The sequence below is a fragment of the Pezoporus flaviventris genome, unplaced genomic scaffold (assembly GCF_033815535.1).
Source record: "Pezoporus flaviventris isolate CSIRO_AGI_PZ_B2104156 unplaced genomic scaffold, CSIRO_AGI_Pfla_v1 ptg000066l, whole genome shotgun sequence".
Lineage (NCBI taxonomy): Eukaryota > Metazoa > Chordata > Aves > Psittaciformes > Psittacidae > Pezoporus > Pezoporus flaviventris.
The window spans coordinates 28,498,654-28,520,945 of NW_026892614.1; the positions used below are offsets into that span (position 1 = coordinate 28,498,654).

Genomic DNA, 22,292 nt, shown 5'->3' on the forward strand with positions numbered 1-22,292 from the left:
TCCTTGACTTCAACAACCCTTTCACCATGATTGTCCAAGAGCATCCTTGTGTCCCATTTGGAAGATACAGTCTAAATCAGACTGCTGGATAGGTAAAAAGACAATCATTTCACTTGGAGAGTCTGATGTAGGATGTGTTGTGCTTAATATCTTATTGGTGATCTGGCACATAGAAGGATGCATGCTCAGCAAGTTTGCAGGTCTATAGTATGGAGGGATGTGCAGGCAGTATGTTAGAATACACAGCTGCTCTCTGCATGGACGAGAGTTTTTCACAACTCGCAATAGAAGACTGAACCACCTTTCCATTATCTAGAACACTGGGGAAGAAAAGAGGAATAATACACCACTGCTTCTTTGTTGTATTTCTTAAATGAAACAGTCTGTAGCATTGTTTGGAGAACCTGAAGTTCTGCTTTCTCCTCCAGTGCTTAATTCCATGCATGTATACATGGATACTTCTTTCTGTTTTTATGAATTCTTTATTGGTTTGTTTTATAAGTTTGAAGTTGAGCTATACCAAGCCTACATCAGAAATGGCTAGAAGGTATCATTCACAATTGTCTGACTTTTTAACTTGTTATAAATTCTAGCCTCATTATTGAAATATTTGGGAGAAATTTGGAGGCAGACCGTTTCTCTGACTTGGTCACCAACACACTCTTCAGTTTTGTCTGAGAGTTATTTAGAAGTCTTCATTTTGTGTTTTTCAATCGAATCTGACAATATAATACTAAAAATGTTGTGCTGTTCCTTTGTTGTTGCAGTTGCTAAGGCAATGTAGCTGCTATTGCCTAGCTAATTACTAGCTAACTAGCTAATAGAGACAGGGGATGTTGGTTTTGTGTTCTTGGTGATTTGGGGTTCTTGTTGCCTGGGTGATTTGTTTGTGTTGTTTGGGTTTTATTTTTAAGGAACATGACTCCAGTTATTCTCTTTCTGTCTCTCACATCAACTCTGCAAAACATCTAAAGCCCAGGTGAAAAAAAAGTTTTAGCCTTGGTACTTCTGGTTGTGAGGAATTGCATACTCTGACTCATGTCACATATTTAAAGATTGCATGTGAAGTTGTTACTGAAAGATTAGGAAGCTGGTTTTATAACATTTAATGCAGGGGATGCTGGTATATGAAATAACCTCTGTAGAGCACTTTGTGTTTTAAGTTTCTTTGTACAAGTATCTGTGTTTTATTTCAGATCATGGAGCAGTGTGGTGCAACAAGACTTGGCTATTTTGGAAGAAGTCAATTTTACATTGCTTTGAAACTTGTTGCTGTGGCCCAGTCTGGTCTCCCTCTAAGAGTGGAAAGCTTAAATACAGGTAAATCACAGGACTGAGGGGAAATGTAGTTGCTGAGCAGCATTATTACACTTGGCTCTATACTTCTTGTAGAGTGACTTTGTAAATTAGTGGGGTATATCTTTTTATACACATTTCTGACTTAAAAAGATACTGTGGAGAGACTATGAGGGAGTGTATTCTTACTGTGCAAAAAATGATGTGAAATACCTTACTCTTACTCAGTAAAAGTATTGCTCATTATGGGGTAAGTGAGCAGCTACTACTGACCATTATGTAGATACAAGTTCATTCTGTAGATTACTAATGTGAGAACTTGTGTGCTGCTGAATAAAGTACTAATGGGACTAATGTGAATTGCAAGGAAAAGAATGATGTAGCATTTGCAGGCTTTTGTAGTTGCTAAGCTTATGAAGCCTTGATTGCAACAAATGAAAGGTCATTTTTCTGAAGTCATATTCCTCCACTCTTGGCTTGACAGTTTTCTCCTTTCTTAGCACAGATATGAAGACTGGTGGCTTAAGGTTTTTTTTGTTTTTTTTCTATTGAAAAACCTTATCAGTAAGAGATCTTTGAAGTCTGTTATCAGCCAAAACACCTGTTATCCTGCTTTTCAAAGGTCAGCTGTGGTTGGGTTAATGAAATAGGAACAGGAGAAAGGCTTTAGGAAGATGGTTCAGAACAGCAGAAAGAGCTTTGATATGAGGCTCTACTGTAGCCTTCAGAGTGACATAAACAGATCCATGTCAGTACTGCTCTGTAAGATGAAAAGAGACTTGGGAAGATGAAGTACTGAGTTTTAAGCCTCTGTAGCTTTTTGCAGCATAGTACACGACTCAGAGCTGAAAAATATCTTAAGAGCACAGCTTTGCATTGAGGTGACTTCCCTTGTAGATTTTATGTCTGTAGAAAACATGTTATGATAGAATTGATATATGGTAGTAATTAAAAGAAAGCTTAGGAGTTTTTTGTTTAAAGCATCTAAATTAAACAGTAGTTAAGGATTGTTAAAAGCAATCCAGTAGGGCTGAAGTATTTGACAAAACTATAAAAAACCGAAGAGAATAATCATGTATACTTTTACAGTTATGTTTATTTGAGGTTTTTACAAACAGTATGTGCTGCTTTTGTGAGTGTTTTTTTTTATTTTTTTTGAGAAGTGCATGGCTTCGGTCAATGTTTTGCTAGTATTCAAGTTCCTTTCTGTTCATAACCCACCCTGTGTTTATGAACCTTTTTTCTGATGAGTGCTTCATCATTTTTCAGCAAGTTGTAGCAGAATGCCCTCGAATCAGAAAGTTGGAAAGGGTCCTTCAACTCTTAATATCTGATAGAATTGGGACTTTATATAGCAAGTGTGGGATTTCTCGTCAAATGCCCATTGGAGAAGTCAAAGACTAAAATCTGTGTATGTAGCTTTTCTCAGATTTTTTTGTACAGTTTATTTTAATGCAAGATACCTTAACTGGAAGGAGCTTTTGTATTTACAAAAAAAAAAAAAAATCAGAAGAAACTTGAAGGAAGGAATTAATTCTAAACTATAAAATATGTTGCTGTAAAATTAGCAGCCATTGGAACTTTTATGATTTAATATGTTTTCTTGATTCATAATAATACTAGAAATAGTTGTAATGGTTTCTGGACTTCTAGGAATAATTTTCTGTAACTGGTTCCAAACCTACTAAATACATAAAGTACAGTTGTCAGAACATTTATTTTTGCCCTGTTTTTAGGTTTGGTTGTCTGTTGCCTTGGTTGCAATGGTTCCAGTCCTGTCTATGAAGTTCCGGCTTCTAGGATGATTCACGTGTTGTGGCAGCTACTATATAGCTAAAATAGAGCAGCCTGAAGAGTTGTAAAATGATTCTGATCTTGTGTTAACTTCCTTTGAAAACCAGCTCAGCAGGCTGGCCAGCTGGATTCTGCCCGCAGTCCATCTCCACAAAGTCTGGAAGAGGAACTGTTAGATCCATACCAAGCTAAATCGTACATTCCTTCTTTTTTCAAAGTAAACCAGTTACAATTAGTTAAAGCTTGTATTTTGGGACATCTACTTTTTAACTCTGCATTCTATGCATGTTTTATTCCATGATTTGTTTTTTACTGTTGTTCCCTCTGTCATCTATTTTCTCTGCCCTTCTCTTCTTTCTCTTGCTCTTTGGTTCACCATGTGTCTCTTCAGTAGACAGGAATGTGAGTTGCTGAGTGCAGACTGCAGTCAAATTTTGAGTACTAAGTCCATCCAACACAAGTGTCATCCAGTTGATTCTTGGTTAACTAAGTACTTTTTTGATTACTCAGATGTGCAGTGTAGTAGAAATACTAGTTTAATTATTCTGCTACAAGCCTCTAAATCTGTTGTTCCTTTGCTGTCCCAGAAAATTTTCCTTCTGGGAAGTTGAGAAATTAATGTCTATTTTCTAAGTATGGAGTGCCGTTTTTGGTGGAGAAAATTAAAAAGGATGTGAGCATAAAAAGTACAGAGAACTTCTTAATTTATTCAGTATCAATATTCTGTTCATAACAGTATCAATCATTCTGTTGCATTTATAATTGAGGGATTTCTGAATGTTAATAGGTGTTGTGGTGTTGAAATGAGGTTTTTCTGCTGTATGGGGAAAAGACAGTAGAGGTAAAAATAGCAAATTTCAATCGGTGATGTAGAAACTTAGTACAGCAAGACAAACCTATCTAGTTTTGTCCTTGTCTTGTTTTTAAAGAAGACTGTAAAGTAATTTGTGTTCCTTCTGAGCCTTCTGTAGTATTTTGTGAATTGGTGCTAGATAACTTACGCCAAAGCCTTGTGTTAGAACAACTGGTTGCATAGATTTGCATGGAATTGCATAGATTGCCAGTTGGGTGTTCTAGTGTTATGATTTATCCCCTGGTTTGTGAGCATACAAATTTTCACTTTTGTATGCAATGAATTTTTCACTGTTTGGCTGTAGTTCACTCTAGCTAAGCGAGTAACTTCCCTAGTGTAACAGGGGGTACAATACTGATGTGAAAATTGGCATCTAGGAATGAGGAAGGCATCGGGAATTGCTTTAACAATGTTTCCACATGATGGATAGCCACAAACGTAGTAAAGAGGCTGTGTTGCTTGCTCCTTCCCCGTTTATCATGTTGAGTTGTGCTTAGTGACAGAGGCTTAAATGAAGAATTTATGCTCTTACTGGAGCGTTGTTCTTTAATGCTGCATACATAAAGATGTTTATGGATACATAGTTGTTGAATGCTATGAATTCAAATTACACTCTTCAAATACAAATCGGTTTAATGTTTAATTTTGGTGTAATAAACTGGATGCAATTTCATCTCAAATCTGAATAGAGTTGGTATTTTTTGACTTGACTCATTTTGAATACCAGAACTAATTGATGTAAGCAGTCAGCAGGAGAAATAAAACTTGAGCCATGCTTGTAAATTTGTTTTGTGTTGGAAAAATAATTTCCAAGTAAGCTGTGCAGCAAATTTACAATTTATTTCTTATTCATGGTGGACCAGTAAGAAAATTGTGACTGGGATTCATAGAAATCATAGGAATCTTACAGTGAAAAATTAAAGACTTATATAGACTCATTTTTATATCAGGCTACTCTGAACCATGGTACATAAAGCTAAGGACCTCCTAATATTTTTTAGAAAATTTGCTTTATAGGTGTTTCTGACAAAGTATCCCAGTAAAAAAACTAATTTAGCTTCTATTGTAGAAAGATGTACACTGATATGTTTAAGCAACACAGAGCAAACTTGCAGTGTTTGCGGTATCTGTTGTGAGTATAAACCTGGCATCAGATCACTGCAAGATGTTGAATATACTGTCGTCTTTTAGCATTTGTTTTGCTGTATGAAGACTCTCTAATTTTATATATGTGCTAGAAATGGTAGATAAATCTTGAAAATAACACTTCAATAATTAAATGTTGGCAAAACTAAGAAAAAATGAGCTAAATGCAAATTATTTGATTACTACTGCATTTAATGCAGAGTTGTATTGCTACACTTACAGAACTATGTGAAGTCCTCTGTATACCAAACACCAGAACTTGAGTAACAGAATCATGGAACATTACGCAGAAAGAATATTTGTTTTTTCCCAGCTGGCAGATGTTGGCACAGGTATAGCAGCAGTTTCAGTGTTTTAATTAATCGAGGCATGTATGAAATTTTAACTACAAAACAGAACTGCATTTTTATTTTCAAGCATCATACTTCTGCATAGTAAATGGCCTGCTCTGTTTTGTTGTTTTTTTTTTTTTAACAGTAAAGGACCTCCCTCTTCCCAGATTTGTTATGACAAAGAATGAACAAGAATCAAGGCATGCAGCCTTGTATCCTTCAGATGCTGATAACTCAGCTTCATATTCAGGTGTGATTCCTCCTCCACCTGGCAGGATACAAGTCAAAAAAGGCTCTGTGAGCCATGATGCAATTCAGCAACGTACATCAACTGATCAACAGGTAAGTTAACTTAAACGATTAAACAGGACTCGTAATCACTACTTCGCTGCATAGGTGTAAATTTGGTAGGGCTTCTAAGCTTTATTGCTTTCGAAGTAGTTTCTTACATCATACTGATATATATTACATGTGAAGACCACATGCTTCTGAAATACTTCCATGTAGGAGACTTTTTTTTTCTGAAATCTTATAATCTACGATTAAAGTACTGGTGGTAATGGACAGAATTGAGACAGAAAAGAAAAATAATATCTAAGATATAGCAAATATCAAATTGTAATCATTAAGATATCGATTTCTTGTTTATTAGATCACATTGGCTTCCTGGTGATTGGAACAGCAGTACTGAATGCCTTTGAAGACTGGTTTCCTAGTCCTTCAACATGCTATCTAAGATATAGCAAATATCAAATTGTGTTCATTAAAATACTGATGTCTTGTTTATTAGATCACATTGGCTTCCTGGTGATTAGAACAGCAGTACTGAATGCCTTTGAAGACTGGTTTTCTAGTCCTTCAACATGCTCCAGTACTTTTAAATCTGAAATACTTTAGAGATTTTTTTTTTAAAAAACTCAGTTACTTTTCTCTGCTGTACGTTTTGTTGTTCAGCTATTTAACCATTAAGTAGAAATAATGAGAATCAGAAATAACAGACAAGTTTTCACATAGCTTTATACTGTGTTCTAGTGATGAGAAAACTGATTTCCTTTTGCTCGCTGGTTTTTTATTCTTCAGCTGAGTAAATGAAAACTGAAGGCTTATAGCTCTGTGCCTCCTCATAATTCCTTGGGGTTTATAGTCTTTACACTCTCTCTATGGGTAAATCTTTTCTTACTGTCTTTTCTACAAGCTAGAATACTGAATACAAATACTAAATACTGCTTAGTATATGTGTCTGTGTGTGTAACTGAATGACTTTTCTTCCCCATGGTATACTGTCTTTTGAGCTTATTTTGTAAAGAATTGAGAAACTTGCAAGCATACCTTAATCTCTCTGGGACTCAAGGAATAGCTCATAGATGTTTATTAATCTCTCTGAGAATAGCCCAACACTGATCCAATATAAAGAAAAAGCAAATTAGCAGAGGCAATCCATGATTAGTGTTTGACTGATACTTCCTTTCTCAGAAACTGGAGATGGGGACTATAACAAAAGGAGGGCTGGCAGTATTTCTGAAAATAGCTTGTCATCTGATTTTGGGTAGGTGTGTTTGAGGGACCTCCCAAGTGCTTCAGGAAGAATCAACAAGTGCAGATCTTCTTGATCTGTTGATGGAGTTTTACTGTGGTCGAAATGGTGTTTTGTATGCTTCCCTCATGGTGCTGAGTTTGTTTAGTGAACAGCTACAATTTGATACAGGAATCTGTATCAAATCGGTGTAACTTTAAAGTAAAAAAAAAACCAAAAAAAAAAACAAACACCTATGGTGTTTGAGTTCTTCAGTTTCTGGATAAAGAAGACACATATTCACAAAGATACATAAGCATCCAAATTTCATTTCTTCATCTTGTCTGACAGAAGCGGCGTGGTGTCTCTTTCACACACGTCTCTATAAGATCATCAGAAAAAAAATACTCTGTAAGTTCTTCGAGATATCTGGCCCAGAAAACAGACTTGGAGCAAACATAATGGACAACACAGCATTGGGTCCGGCAGTTTTAAGTTATATTCATGGTCTAGAACATCAGGGACATATTGTCTGATTTTGCGCCCTATTGTAAGCTTCATTTTCTGTGGCTGATTCTCTATTTCTAATCGTATAATGAATCCATCCAGTCTAATATGTATAGATTTGGACACTGTGTTACAAACAAGCTGAGAAGGGGACTGAATCCAGGTTTCTTGCTTAACCACATAAATACCACTAATTGGGTTATTTTCCAAAAGGTGGATACAGCTTTTATACATGTGTTTGTATAAATTGCTGATCCAGTTGTCTTTACCTACAGATATCACTGAAATTTATAAAATCTAGGAAGAAGTTAAGACAGTGAATTCTCATTATATGCCACCTCTCTCAATGATGAGGATGAGCAGAGCCAAAGACTAAGAAGTAAATTACTGCATGTCATTTTCCTAGGGATGACTGTTCAGAAAGAACAGGAGTTTAAGTGTAAAAATTAAGCTTGGATATGTCAAGTAGCCTGTTAGATATTCCATTAGTGAATTTCTTTGGTTTTGCTTTTGCTTTTCGTAAACTGTTTACTGGCTTGATGATATTTCTGGCACTTCAGAATATATTGATTTCATAAAATACTCTGGCTGAAATATTGTTTGTATGAAATCATAAGATATCTCAATCTTTGTCTTTAAAAACTGCTTTCATTCATATGCAACTTTTGTATTAGTGAGATGTCATGCATATGTTAGTATCTTATAATTTATGTAAAAGAATTGTGCTTAGAGTATTGTCTACTGAAATATCCTAGCTAATACTGTTTCTTCATCAATGCGTTATTTTGTCAGCTCCTCTCAATGAGCTTCACTTGGAGGCAGTTTGTTGGTAAATGTCAATCAGGTTGTGTTTCCAAAGAGTAGCTAGCTATAAATGAGGTCATCTTTAAAAGTAAGCATGGGCTAAGTTCCTTTTTCTGTCTCTGTCCATTTCTGTGGAGGCATTTTTAGTTCATAATGGCTATGTACTACGTAAATACAGCACTGGCCAGAAGTTTGTCTTTTTTATATTGTTAGTGTTAATAGAAGATGACTGAAGTCATGCCCAGGTGTCGTGGAAGCTGCAGAACTGATTCTAGGAGTCAAGCCAAATAATGAAAGATGCCTTCACTTAGCAGGTGACACGGTGACCACGTGTCCCAGTGAGATAAAACGCTGGGAGAAGATCCATTTTTTTAAATTTTTTTTTCTTTTTCCCTACTGACATAATTTCTTTCTCCCAAATAATAGAGGCTAAGTAGATTTGAACACTTTTGCTGACTATGTGACATGTTGGCATAGGTATATTAACCATAGTGTATATAAATACTTCTATACTTTGATAGTAGCAGCTATGCTAACTTAGGCCAGTCTTAAGAATCTAGATTCTGTTGAGTTCTTGTGCTTTTTAGGAAGAAATCCTTTAGTAGAATTAGGAGCTGTTATTGTAGATGGAATCTTTTTTGGGTTTTGGTGTTTTTTTTTTGGTGGTGTTTTTATTCTGTTTGTTTTGGGTGTTTTTTGAAGGCATAAGACAAATGTATCTAAAACAGTTTCTTAGCAGAAGCAGCAATATTGGGATTTGAAGGTATTTTCTGTTTTACATGATACTTTCAAAAGCAATAAACAGTCTCAATGTCTGTCTGTTAGATACTGCCTTTGGATGTTTTTTGTTTTGTTGTTAGAGTGAAAAGGCAAATACTTTTTCCAGTGTCTTTGAGTGTGATCTAGGTGTTGATTAGGTACTGCTTTAGGATACTTACTGGCTTACCTCCATTTTCTGGGAAAAGTGGACAGCTAGTTTCAATAGATGTTGAGGCTGTAACAGCTGAAAAATGTGTATCTGGCAGATAGTTGTAGGCTGAACTGTGCTACATCCAGGTGAACATAAAAGGTAAATCTGAAGGTGTTCATCTACCTATGTGTGCATTAACACTTAATAGTGGCACTCTGTATTAATTTATTGCTGTATCGGTGCAGCCTTAGGAGGGGACATTTCAAATTTGGCACCTGTAGCAGTCAAAATTTGACCATTTCAGCTTTTTTAATTCTGTGAATTGTGTGACTTTAAGGTTTTGCCAGTAGTCCATTTTTGTTCAGTTCTGTTTTGCAGATTGAACAGGTAATTCTAGGCAAAAGATACCTGGCATTAAATAAATTGTTTAGGACCACAGAACTGGAAAAGACCTCTTGTTTTATTGAGTCTAACCCTCTATTATCATGATAAATTGTATTAGATAATGAGTTTTTAAAAAATCAGGGGTTTGTCTTGAAATCACAACCTTTTATCCACACTGGCTATGTTGGGGAGAAGTGTTGCAGAGCATTAGTAGGAATGTGGTGGGAATTCTCACTTAACTTTACTCAGACAAGGTAAAACCTATTCTTTTAACAACTCTGTACTTAGTATTTGCTGCAGAGCACCACTAGTATTTAGTAGAAAGCCATTGTATTACCCCTTAGCTTTGTTTTGCTTGATTAAATCTAGCACCTCAGTTTTGTTTCATAAAGTAGTTACCAGTAATCCCTATAAATACTTCTGTGCCTTTGATCCAATTTGAATTTGTTCTTACTGAAAATATTTTACTGGATTTGTATTTATTGTTACAAATGAGATGTTGTCATGGTTTAAACCCAGTCAGACAGCTCGTTCACTCACTCCCCCCCCCACTTTCTTTCCCTCCCACTGCTCCCAGAGGGACAGAGAGGAGAATCAATGCAACTCACAGGGGTTGAGATAAGAACAGTTTAGTAACTAAGGCATAACACAAATCACTACTGCTACCACCAATGATAATAAAGTAAATAACAAGGGAAGAGAATACAACACCTCACCACCAGCCAACCGATAACTCACCCCCCCAGCCTGACCAAGCACTGACCAATACCTCCTCCTGCAGTCCCCCAGCCCTTCCGGGTAACTCTCAGTTACATCCTGGGCATGATGTGCTGTGGTATGGAATACCTCTTTGGCTAGCTTGGGTCAGGTGTCCTGTCTCTGCTTCCTCCTGGCTTCCTCTCCTCCCTGGCAGAGCATGAGGCTCACAAAGTCCTTGGCCAAACCAAAACATCATTGTTATCAGCTCTGTTCCCAAGCTGAAAGTCAAAACACAGCACTGCACCAGCTACCAAGAAGGAGAAAAATGACTGCTACTGCTGAACCCAGGGCAGATGTCACCAGTATTAGTACTCTACAAAATAGTATTTCTGTACTTCTGCTTGACATCTTACCTCATATACTTTAGCAGCAGTGAGTAAAGCAAATCTGCCATATATGATATAGTGGCTTGATAGTTGACCTATGCATCCAGTCTTCTATTTTCAGCTGTTTGAGTCTTATTACGCAGTCTGGTACTAATTTCAACTATGCAAGAAACTGTATTTTATATTTTAAACTCTGTAGTTAACTATTACCTATGTCCTGAAAGGAGCCCATCCATTTGCCTCCTTACAGTTGTCAAAATTCATCAGCATGCTATTTAGTGTGCATAATCAGTTACCTAAAGTACCAAATTAGGTCATTCCCCAAACCAGTTATTCAGCAGCATTATTAGAAATTTCCTTTCAGACCCATAGTTCCCATTCTCTTACAATTCTACTTCCCTCCTTCTGTAGCCAGTTCTTTTGCATCTTAGGTTCTTGTATTAATCTCCACATCATTGAAATTATCTTCTATGGCACCTCACTGAAGTATGCTGAGGTAGAGGTTAAATGTAGTGCAGATACTTTGTCTAGAAAAATCACAAAAATAGTATCAGCAAATTTAAGTAAAATTTCCCATTCTGTGATTGATCCCTTTTCCATTTGTTGCTGGTTTTAATTACTATTTTCTTCCAAACCTAGTCTAAAACCTTCAAACTGTTGAAGTCAGACTGAGAAGTTTGTAATTGCACCCCTCCCTAAAAATGCACCCTTCTCTAAAAATGTGTAGTGCTGCATGTGGAGAAGTTCACATCGAACCTTGGACTATTTTGTTCTTCAGTGTGAATGCTAGTTGATTGCAAAAACATGGGTTCTGCAATGCAGTTACCAGCTCCAGCATAATGCTTCTTCATGATGGATCTGTTCCCTGACTCTTATGCAGGCTGTGTGGTATCAGGACCTGGATCACCACATCATTAGAGCTACCCTTCGGATACCATGTCTGGCTACATTGTCTCTGGAATTCTCCTTAGGAGGCTTTCTTCTGGCCTGAGGTGTGAGATCCAGGAAAAGGTTTATAATCTCATTTCACTCATGTATGCTTGCAATGCCCTTTTGAGGTTGAGATCCCTCCAGAGTTGCTTTAGCACAGTATTTTGTTGCCTTACACCAGTTTGTTTGACTTACCTTCACTAAGGTGATACTTTTAAAGCCATGTATTATGTAACCTTTTTAATTAAAAGCTATTTTTTTAACTGCTTGTCAGTCCAAAAAGTCCAACTTCCAAGTCCTTCATAGTGTCTTGGTTTGGTAATTCCAGTTTGACAAAACCCATGCTTTTTTACAACTTTTTTAAACCATGATTTTTCAAAAATTAAGATGGATTACTTAATTTTTGCGTGTTAGTTGCAACCTTTTTTTTCTGAGTTATTGAGAAGAATGTTCTCAGTTTGATTTAACATGAAAATGTTAAGTACTTATTAACTATTTACATCAACATGCTTTTGTTTAGATCTGCTTTCAAGAACAATTTAAAGAGGAGGAATGAATGTCTTAAAATAGTAAAAACCAGAATATTGGCAATTGCTGTGAATTCTATTGAGGTTGGTTTGGAGAAAAAAAACAGCTAGTGTTTCAAATTTAAAGTGCTAAAACACTTTATCAAAATAAGATTTTAATAAAGGCTGATCTAATTAATTATGCATCAACTGCAGTATGCAGATGGTGAGTAAAATTGTCAAAGTTCCCAAAGGGATTAGGTAACTTCTGTTAAAATTGGTGAAATTCAAAGTCATTGCGTTATCAGTAACACAAATTAGGCAAACTGTAGTAGTTCTTACATGTTAAGATTTTGGAGAGCAGTTAAGTTAGATTCTGAGCCTAATACTCTCAGAAAAATCTGATCCTGGATATTTCAGGCTGTCATGATTAGTTTCTTTTATTAATAGATTGGACAGATGAAACTGAACAACCCTACTTCCTCAGCTGCAGCATGTGCTCTCAAAGCACTCAGTTCATGACTGTGTGTTGCAGCTGAACAGGAGTGGTTCTAATGAACATACTGCCTCTGTTTACTGAAGTGTGAAGCTGAGTGGAAAATTGAAGTGGAAACTTTGTACAACAAACCATGTTTTCTAGTATATGAAAATGACAGCTTCTTACCCCTGCAAAGGCAGATGCTTAGTTGATCACCTATGGACAAGGGGTAAATGACCCTGTGTGTAATTGCAGTCTCAATAAATCTTTACTCATTGTGTTTTACCATGACTGCTTTTGAGTGAGAGTTAATGTTTCTACAGTCCTGCCTCCTCCCCAGTCTTTTCAGTTTTCATAGGCATATATTTGGGGGGGTATATATAAATACATATAGACATACTTAAAAAAAAAAAGAAAACAAAACAAAAATTAAGCTCTCTTTAGCTTCCAGTAAGCTAAATCAGTGAATGCCGTGAGTGGTTTGTAGGAGTGACCAGGATTGTGCAACGAAAAGACAGTGCCACAGTAATGCCATCTAAATTTGGTTTAAATTTTTTCATGACTGTGGGGTGTCAGTGGTGGTAAAGGTGAAGATGTGGTTTGGCCCTCTCCCAGAAGCTTTTTTGATGTCAAAGTTGGTGGTATGCTTTTGCTGTATAGTGGAGTCTAAGCTGAAGCTCCAAATCAATTGTGGGAAATCTGTAAAGGTTTAGGATTCTGATAGAATGTTGACTGGAACAATGAAAACAAAGTTAATTATTTATTATGCCTGTACTTCTCATGATCTGATTATCATTATTGTATGCTTTACAGAATCACATGCATGACATGTAAATATATATAAGAATTCAAGTTGAAGATCATACAGTTTCTTCCTATTTCTTCCTATGCCTTAAGTATAAGGCCAAATACTAGGTGGAGGTTTACTAATAGATGCAGTTGTCAGCTTCATTAGGGCAGGGCTGCTTCATCAGGACTATGTGTCAAGAGTTTTAATGTTCACATTACTAGAAGTAGCGAGTGGTTTCCTTTAGATAGACTATTGTTTGTTTATCTGCCTCAGGTGTTCTTCTATGTCTTTCTGGACCATCTGACTTACCAGAGTAAGTGTACTGGAGTAAATGGATAGTGTCAGTGACCGAGTATAGCTTTCCCTAGGTTTACTCACAATATTTTGTCTAAAAATTCAAACATCTTTCAAATCTTGTTTGATAAAAATGGTTTGTATAAAAGCCAGTGGAAGAGGAAGCTTGTAATTGATTTCAGTGATGCATCATCAAGTTCTTCTAGCACCTGTTGTACTGTGCTAGATGGAGTAATAATCCAACCTCGGTTTTAGCTGCCAGCCTGAAAGTGACACTTTGAACACCCTGACTCCTTCCCTTCCTGCCCCCATGTACCTGTAATGGCAACAATGTACTGACATCTACCATAAGTGTCTTACCGAGTAAGATTCTAAGAGGAAGAGTCTTCAGGCAAGTTTCAGAAAGGCATGTAGCTGCAACAAAAATGTCTTGAACTGGTGAGGTACTGTGAAAAAACAGTGACTTTGGGCATTCAATTGGTCCCTAAATTAACAATTGAAGTGAGTTAGTACTGCACACAGCTGCTTTGTAATACTCTTTGCCAATACATATGGGCATCATTTAAGTGCTTTGAATGGAAAGTTCAAAATCCTGTGGCCTAGGTACTTATTTAAGGAAATATGACTCAATGATCAGAACTTTCAAAAAACACCTGTTGCCAAATCAACCAAGAAACACAAAAATCAGAGGGGATTAAAGGTTTAAGTTTACATCAAAATGTTAGGAAGTAACCACTTATCATGGCCTTAAACTTTTTTTTATTAGGATGTGTGTAGTTTTAGTATGTACCTTGCTTGGAGAAAAGCTTGTTTAGGACACTTTCTCATTGTCTTTTAGACTTTTGCCAATGTAATATTGATTGAAAAGCAAAATGGCCTTTGAATATTCAGCAGAGAAAACCAGTTCAGTTTTGGTAATCATGTGGAAGCCTTCGCTCAGTCTGGCTATTACTGCTTGATCATATGTTAACAGTTGTTAACATAGGCTACCTTTTTTTTTTTTTTTTTGTCTGCTGCTGAAACAGATGTTGAGATTTTTAGCTTTGTTTTTACTTTTCAGGAAACTAGGAATTCATGTTTTGCTTTTTTTCTTGTACTTTTTTCCACTAATACGGTTAAATTCAGATTAGGAGATCTGGCAAGACAGCAATTTCAAAACATCTAGATACAGGGAGTAAATGACTTTCTACTATTTAAATATTTTACTTTGTGAAACAGAGATTTTTTTCCTTTGTATTTTATTTGAAATGGAATAATCTGATAACCTGAATGTCTCATGAGAACTGATTCCACATAGAAATTGCATGTGTAATTCTTTTCCTGCCTCTTCAGGGAGAATCTAGTACAATATGGGATTAAATTGAAACTTGAGCCTTAACACCAGGGCAAAGTTACCTTGTAATTTGTACAGCAGAGAAGTATATCCTAGATATACTTTGAAAAGTATATCATTCTTTAACAAAAAGAGTGATATACTTTTCAAAAGGCATCATTCTTTGAAAAAATTACATCTGTGTTTTTGCATATTAAAAAAACGTGGCCTGTCTAGTGATTTTATTTTTTTTTCCTGCCAATGTTTAATTCTGGTTCATTTTTTTTAAATGAAAGTAACTGATTGTGAATCATTTGATAATAATTAGGTATGATAGTAAGTTGTACAGTGACTTAGAGTAACTCTTTTGAGACCTGGTTTCAAATGTAACTTTTATCTCAAGTGAAAGGGAGCCTTATAACCTAGTTTGCTTTGTAGCTAAGTAATTTAACTCAGCATTGCTGTTGTCTTAAGGATGCCAAGTTGAAAATATATTATGTATTTTTAAAAATATATTAGATGATGTTGTTTGAAGTGGACATGTGCAGTCATACTGTACCTGACTTCTCCTTTTTGCTTATTTTAATAAGTACTAAAATTTACACTTTCTAAAATGAGGCTTTAACTGAAATAAAGGTTTTAGATAGAAATGTATTTAGTTGTTTAGTAAAAACTGAAAAGGTTCCTTTGTTTTATTAGGAGTCCACATCTCCAGTTGTTTCACCACAGCAATCCCCACCAGCCTCTCCACATACATGGAGGAAGCACAACCGCCATCCCAGCGGAGGGAATAATGAACGACCTCTTGCTGGACCTGGGCCTTTTTGGGCTCCATTTAGTGAAGCACAACCAGGTATAAATGTCTTATGTTATACTTCAGCTGTAACCCAAAGTCAAATATGTATTGAAAAAATACATTAAATGAGTTTAGAGCAGTTAATCTTTGTATTTTCCAATCCTGGAAAGTTTCTTGCAGATTCAAATGTTCACATTGACAGCAACACTGTGGAATCTGAGCTTGTGTATATGGTGGATCCATTTCTTAGTGTGGTATGGGAAATGCTTGAATTTGGAAGTGGAGGAAGAGAGTATGAAAGCTTCCCAGTGGAAAGTTTTCCAATAGAGACCTTATATCTTAGTGAGATTGTGCAGGAACTGTCAGTACAGCTGAAAACATGGGAAGCTCAAGGGAAAGCAGCAGATAATTCATTGTTTGTTTGGATTAATGTTTCTGGTAAATTAGATGAATTGTCAGAACAACTAATTCTTTTAACTTTTTTTGCTTTCTTTAAAGTTTATGTAAACATAAGTTACTGTATCTCCTGTCTGTCAAAGTAGAACCACTTATTTCAGTAAAACTTTTCATCCTTTGGTGTTCTTCATTTAACATGGAAGACTCTCCCTATTATATTGCTGTGCTCAGATTTAAAAAGCTTTCCCCCCTTAATATCTCATATTTCAATAAGTTCTATTGTGTTTTCTAGTATCTGATAGAATATTAATAAATTTAGCAGAGCAATTCTAATTCGTGTGCTGTCTTTGATACTGCTGAATAATATGATGCACTTTATAGGCTGTAGTTTCAGATTAAACTGTGGTTGATTGGTTTATTTCAGTTACGATATTTCAAAGTTGGGCTGTTACCTTTCACTTTATTCTGTAGTCATTCTTTAGTTATAAGCATCTATGGAGGACCAGGGATTCTGTTCTTAGAGTCAGTTGGATAAGGAAATAAAACACTATTTTAGAAGTGGGTGGTATGCAGAGATTTTTGTCAGTGCCCCAGATGTTGTTTGCTAGTAAGTACCAGTCAATTTAGACAAAAACAATTAGTCACTTCTAAAGGTTCAGTACAGGCACTGTGATTTTTTTGTCAGTTTCTTGACTTTTCTTGCACAGTTTAGTTGATTTACTTTTCTTGTAAGCTGAAATACAAGTTTGTCTGGTAGCTGATTTCCACTTGTGAAGCTTTTCTAACTTCCGAAGTCAAGGACTCCAGGAAAGTATGCAAACTATTCCTACTGTTGAAGAGTTCAATATAGTACTCTTAAAAATAAAGTTGTAATGCCGTGTTTGTCAGTGGTTTCCCTGTGATGTCTAATGGATAAATTTTTCAGTAGCAGTCTGAAAACATTTCTGAACTAGCTCAATATTCTCTAATTTAATATTCCATGCTGAAACACATCCATAGTGTGTTTAAAGCAATTTGGAGATACTGTCTGTTCTGCCAATGTGAAAGATAGAATGGATTTTCATACATTAATTGCACAAAAAATTGTCATCTTGATTCTTTCGCACTGCAGAGGATTAATTATTCCTTTGAATTTCAGTTTGTGTAGATAGTTTGTCATTCTTTTTCCCTCTCTTGAGCCTACTTTTTAAGGACAGTATTTTGTAGAAAAATATCTGACATTCAGGTAGAACCAGATAGACTGTTGGTTAGTTTTCTTAAAATCAGCACTGCAAGCTCATCTTGATTCCAGTGCGAGATGTTCTTGAAAAATTGGATAATTTGCAAGTACATGATTTTATTTCAGTAGGATTTTAAGGCAGGACTGTGCCATTTCACTTGTGATCCAAGAAAAATAAGAACCCAGGTCTCAGCTTTTATATCGTGTTATGTGAAAACATTGTTTGAGGGTATTGGGGTTATCAACTGAAAGCATGGAACCTCAAGTGTGAAAATGTTTGATGGGTCTAATAATGAGTAGCATGTTGCCTTAAACCAGAAAGATAAATTTAAAAACTTTTAGGGGGAAGATCTTGTTTAAATGGGAAGATTCTGACTTAGCCGTAGTAAAGACACTCCACTGCATCATCATACTCCCATCATGAACAAGATTAAATAGTGCTTTCTGTATCAAATTGAGCTGTAATTATTAAATAATGGCCTAATTGTTGTTTTTAAAAATCTTGCATCTGAAGTCTTAAGCATAACTTACAGCTGTAGCCCTCAGTTGCTTGGGGAAGAAAACTCTGTTCTTATTTCAACAGAGCAAAAGAATTTGGATTTCACAAATTTTTTTGACACTGTTGTGCAGTATTCAGTTAGGATAGTGTTAGTGATGCTTCATAAGTAGATGTCCCAGTTCTGGCTTGCATCTCTGGTCTGGATCAGTCTTCAGAGAAAAACACCATGGATGACTGAACCTCTTGTGGGAAACAACTGCGTATGAGATGAGAGCCTCCTGTTCCTATAGTTACAAGAGAGGAAAAATACACTTCATACTTTTACCTTTCCAGCTCATTTTGCAGTCCAGCTTCAGCTGCTAGAAGGATGCTGATGGTGACAAATTTGAGAGAATGAACCCCTTCCCTGCTTCAAATGATAGTTGAATAGCATGTGTGAATAGGGACTATAAGATATTTTTTATTACCTTGTGGACTGTTTGTACTGGAAGCAGAGCAGAACGTTTATGTTGGTAGTACCCAAATAATGGTTAAAACTAGTAAAAAAATCTGATGTCTTCTCTCCATTCAAAGTGCTGTTAATGGTGTTCTTACTGATGAAAATGCATGGAGAGTGTTGACGGTTGTTTCTTCATTGGGTTACAAATCATAAAATAAGAATACAGAGATTGTTCCAGGTCTTCTCTGAAACCCGGTATTATTCCACCTTCCCCAGTCTGGTTTTGTAGTTTGTGAAGAAAATGAGGTTTTGAGCAGGAGAGAAAGGAAACAGTTCTTGTAATACTTGTATTTTGAAGGTATGACAGTTTGGTGCTACTGCATTTGTTACTGTCAAAGTACCACTTTGGAAGACGTGCTGTGCTAAGTGGGATACAAATTGAACTGTTCTAAGACAAGTTGCTGGGGGAAGTAAAGATCTATAAGGTCAGTGAGAATAATGTCTGTGTCTGAGGGACAGAGAAGGGGAGAGCCATTGTATTAAAAGTAAAATTTGTGTGGCATGTCTGTAGGAGAGATGGAAAGGATGTGTTTGAATCTTACTGTGTGTTAGTTCTATGCAGAAAGAGACCAGGCAGAGACTGAGCTTTTCTGCATGCTTCTTTCTAGTGCTTTAGAGTTGGGTGAGCTACTGAACCTTGAGGTAAAAAGCATTGTCAAACTCATTGCCTTTATTCTTGGCAATTTTGGATAAAGTCACTGGAAGCTTCAGGCCACATCAAGAACTTGCAGAAGTGGAAGATGAATTTGAGAACAAACAGAATATTTAATAGTGGCTAGTAAAGCTCATTAAAAATCAACCAACCAAACAACACACCAAAACCCCATGCTTTATTAATCTTACATTTTTATGAAATTCAGAAATAGTGTAACCTCTCAATTTTGTACATTTTACTTACCTCCTCCTTCAAAAAGTGGTTCTCCCCCTGGAAATCTCAATTTTTACTTTCCGTAATGCAAGATAAATGTGTTATGCACAATTATGGCTATTGTGTGTAGAAGAGCAAAGATAAACCAGTACTAAGCATTTCTCACATTACTCTCTTGTTACTCTTTCCTAGGAAAAAGGTCATTTATGGAATGAAGGGGTAATTGCATACTGCGATATCATACTGATATTAAATAGCAATTTTGGATGCTAACCATGTTACTGTCCCTTTAGATGTTAACCCTCAGTGTGCTTCACTGATTTCCTTCACTCTGGTTACTGCAGTTTGTGTACTACTAGTGTACAACCTGAAATTGTTGATATTCATCAGTTTCATAAATAGATTATCTCTGTCTAGATGGAAATTTCATAGCAATATGCTTTGTCAGTATCTTGACAATAAATTCTTCATATTTATTGCTTCAATTTAGATTGTAGTAGCAGTATTAAAATTGCCATTTTCATATTTCTTGTTTGTGGCTTGTGTGGAGGGCTTAAAGAAACTCACAGCAAGTTGCCTGCCTTTTAAAGGGAAATCTGCTTCTATGTATGAGGCAGAAATTCTTATCAAAGTATGACTTTATTTAGCAAATACCTAGAGAAAGCATTTAATTTTACGAAAAGGGTAAAGTGATCAGTTGCACAACTGCTGTTTAGGTTTAAGGAATTCAGCATTTCTTTTAAGAGTCATGGAGTAGAATGGTGTCCTGGGATTCTTCTAGACTTGTTCTAGATGGTTAGTTTTCCCTCTGATCCAAGTTTCTTACATTTTTAATTTGCAACTGCAAGTTAAGAGAATTCTGAGAGGTTTCTACGTAGAGCAGTGGGTGGCCAAATCTTTCTGTAGTTACTTCATGGTTATTTTAATATTAAGACATTGAACATAGGCAGTATTTCAGAAGTAGATTGTAACAAGGCACTGGGTGAATCTCAGTTATTGTGTTCCAGATAGTTAATGCAGAGCAGATGTCAGCACTCTCTGTGGATGCCCTTTATTATTCTTGGCCTGTTTTCAAGCAACTGAGTTAAGTTAGTCTAGAAATCATTTAGGAAAAAAAGTTGCATGCTAGTATCTTGTGCCACTTTTAAATAGATCTTTGTCCATACAAGTGTTGCTCACATTTCAACTAAATGAAAATGTTTAGTATTAACTCATTCAAAACCTATTAAGTGGGTAAAAATCCATTTACATTTTACGCATGGTGCTATAAGGTTATTCCTCACTTACGTCTTTTTAGTGAAGATTCAAGCTGACAATGTAAAAATCTACAGGAGGTAGTTGACAGGAGGTGAACCTTGTTTTGTTGGTGCAATTTGCATTTCATTTCTTTCATGATTCTACAAGTGTATATTTCCCTGACAGGAGCTTGTGTTTCAGGATTTTTTTTTGTTGTTGTTTTTGTTTTTGTGTTTTTTTTTGTTTTTATTTGATTTTTTTTTTGACTGCTTTCCGTATCCATAATTCTTACTCAGTTTTCAAGATTGTCTTTTGAAAAAGAAATGTTTCTTCTACTTTCAGGCTCATCTACTTCTAGTGATCCCATATGGTCTGGCCATTCACCACCACCCCATCAAGAAAACTGGGTCAGTTTTGCAGATACCCCACCAACCAGTGCTCTTTTAGCCATGCATCCTGCTTCTGTCCAGGTGTGACACTTTATTGGTATTTGATTTGCTTCATTCAGATTGATGTTACAATTTATTTTTTCTTTTTTTTTTAAATAATCTTCATTGCAGATGTTTACTGTGTATCTGTGCTGTAGTCTGTTCAGTGCTGTTTACCCAACAGATACTCATTGAGTTGACTTAATTTGGAATGGTTAACTTAAAGCCCATTAAAAAGCCATCAGCAATTACAACTTTAAAACATTTGTGTTTAGCTTTTTTGCGTATGTGCCATACTTTTTTTTTTTTCCTGCTCTCATACCTGCAGTCATTCCTGTTCATATGTATCAGTGTGCAAAATACCCTGTCATTATTCTGTAGACACAATCTGTGGATGGTTTCCTGCAGTTTTTAAACTACCATGAGATTTAACTATGCTTTATTTTTTGAAGGCAAGAAGTTGAGAATTCATAGAAGCATTTTAGGTAGATAATACTGAGGAAAAATATTTCATTTCAGGACCAGACAACAGTACGAACTGTAGCATCAGCTACAACAACAAATGAAATTCGTAGGCAATCAAGTAGTTATGATGACCCCTGGAAAATAACTGATGAACAAAGGCAGTATTATGTTAATCAGTTTAAAACCATTCAACCTGATCTAAATGGATTTATACCAGGTAAGTTACTCTTTAAAAAATATAATTGTGGGTGCAGCAGTTCTGTTACAAAGACTTTGTTGTGTCCTTAGGTTTGCATACCATTTTGAACAAAGTTCTTCATTTTACTTGTAATATTCTAGTGAACTCCAGTGTAATTCAGGAAGGGACTTGAAACTAATTTTTTTCCTTCATTTAACCTTAGTAATTAGTGCCATTTTTCCAAAACCTTTGCTAAATAGCTCTTCTCCATTACCATAACTCTTACTCTTCTAATGATTTAACTTGCTTTAAATATTGAAAGTGGTTGTTGTAATTTTTCAGGGTCTGCAGCTAAAGAATTTTTCACTAAGTCAAAACTACCTATTCTTGAACTTTCTCATATTTGGTAAGTGTGATGTGTCTTTATTCAGGATAATTTAGAAAGATGGCATCTATCTGGCAGTCATTTAATAATCTACTTACTAGAAGATGTTAAGTGGAATTTCATTAGTCATACTTTGAGTATATACTATGGTATGTTCAGTCCTATTCACGTTTATGCCACCATTACTTTAATGGGCTTTAAAAGGTCTAGGCTGGCATTATTTACAAAGCATTTTGAGCTTTTGAAGAAATTTGACACGCTCAATTTGAGCGTTTTATTGCTAAAAATACATTTTAAGTAATTCCTTACCTATATTTATTTATTCAAGTCTAAGTTTAAATGAAATGTGCAGATGCAAATATTTTTAAATGCATTTAGTAGGCCTTGAT

General features: G+C 35.8%; 1 protein-coding gene across 12 annotated transcripts in view; it reads left to right on the plus strand.

The window, feature by feature from the left end:
- The window catches only part of REPS1 (RALBP1 associated Eps domain containing 1), a 62,927-nt gene that overhangs the window by 14,877 nt on the left and 25,758 nt on the right, over nucleotides 1-22,292 (plus strand). For 10 of the 12 annotated variants that reach the window (XM_061471711.1, XM_061471719.1, XM_061471718.1 and 7 more), the window contains 6 exons: nucleotides 1,197-1,320; nucleotides 5,567-5,763; nucleotides 15,634-15,787; nucleotides 20,790-20,917; nucleotides 21,395-21,557; nucleotides 21,861-21,924. In XM_061471711.1, coding sequence (XP_061327695.1) covers nucleotides 1,197-1,320; nucleotides 5,567-5,763; nucleotides 15,634-15,787; nucleotides 20,790-20,917; nucleotides 21,395-21,557; nucleotides 21,861-21,924 — 830 coding nt within the window. Of the gene's footprint in view, nucleotides 1-1,196; nucleotides 1,321-5,566; nucleotides 5,764-11,504; nucleotides 11,636-15,633; nucleotides 15,788-20,789; nucleotides 20,918-21,394; nucleotides 21,558-21,860; nucleotides 21,925-22,292 lie in introns of those variants that run through there. The other 2 variants (XM_061471715.1, XM_061471723.1) reach the window with 2 other exon arrangements.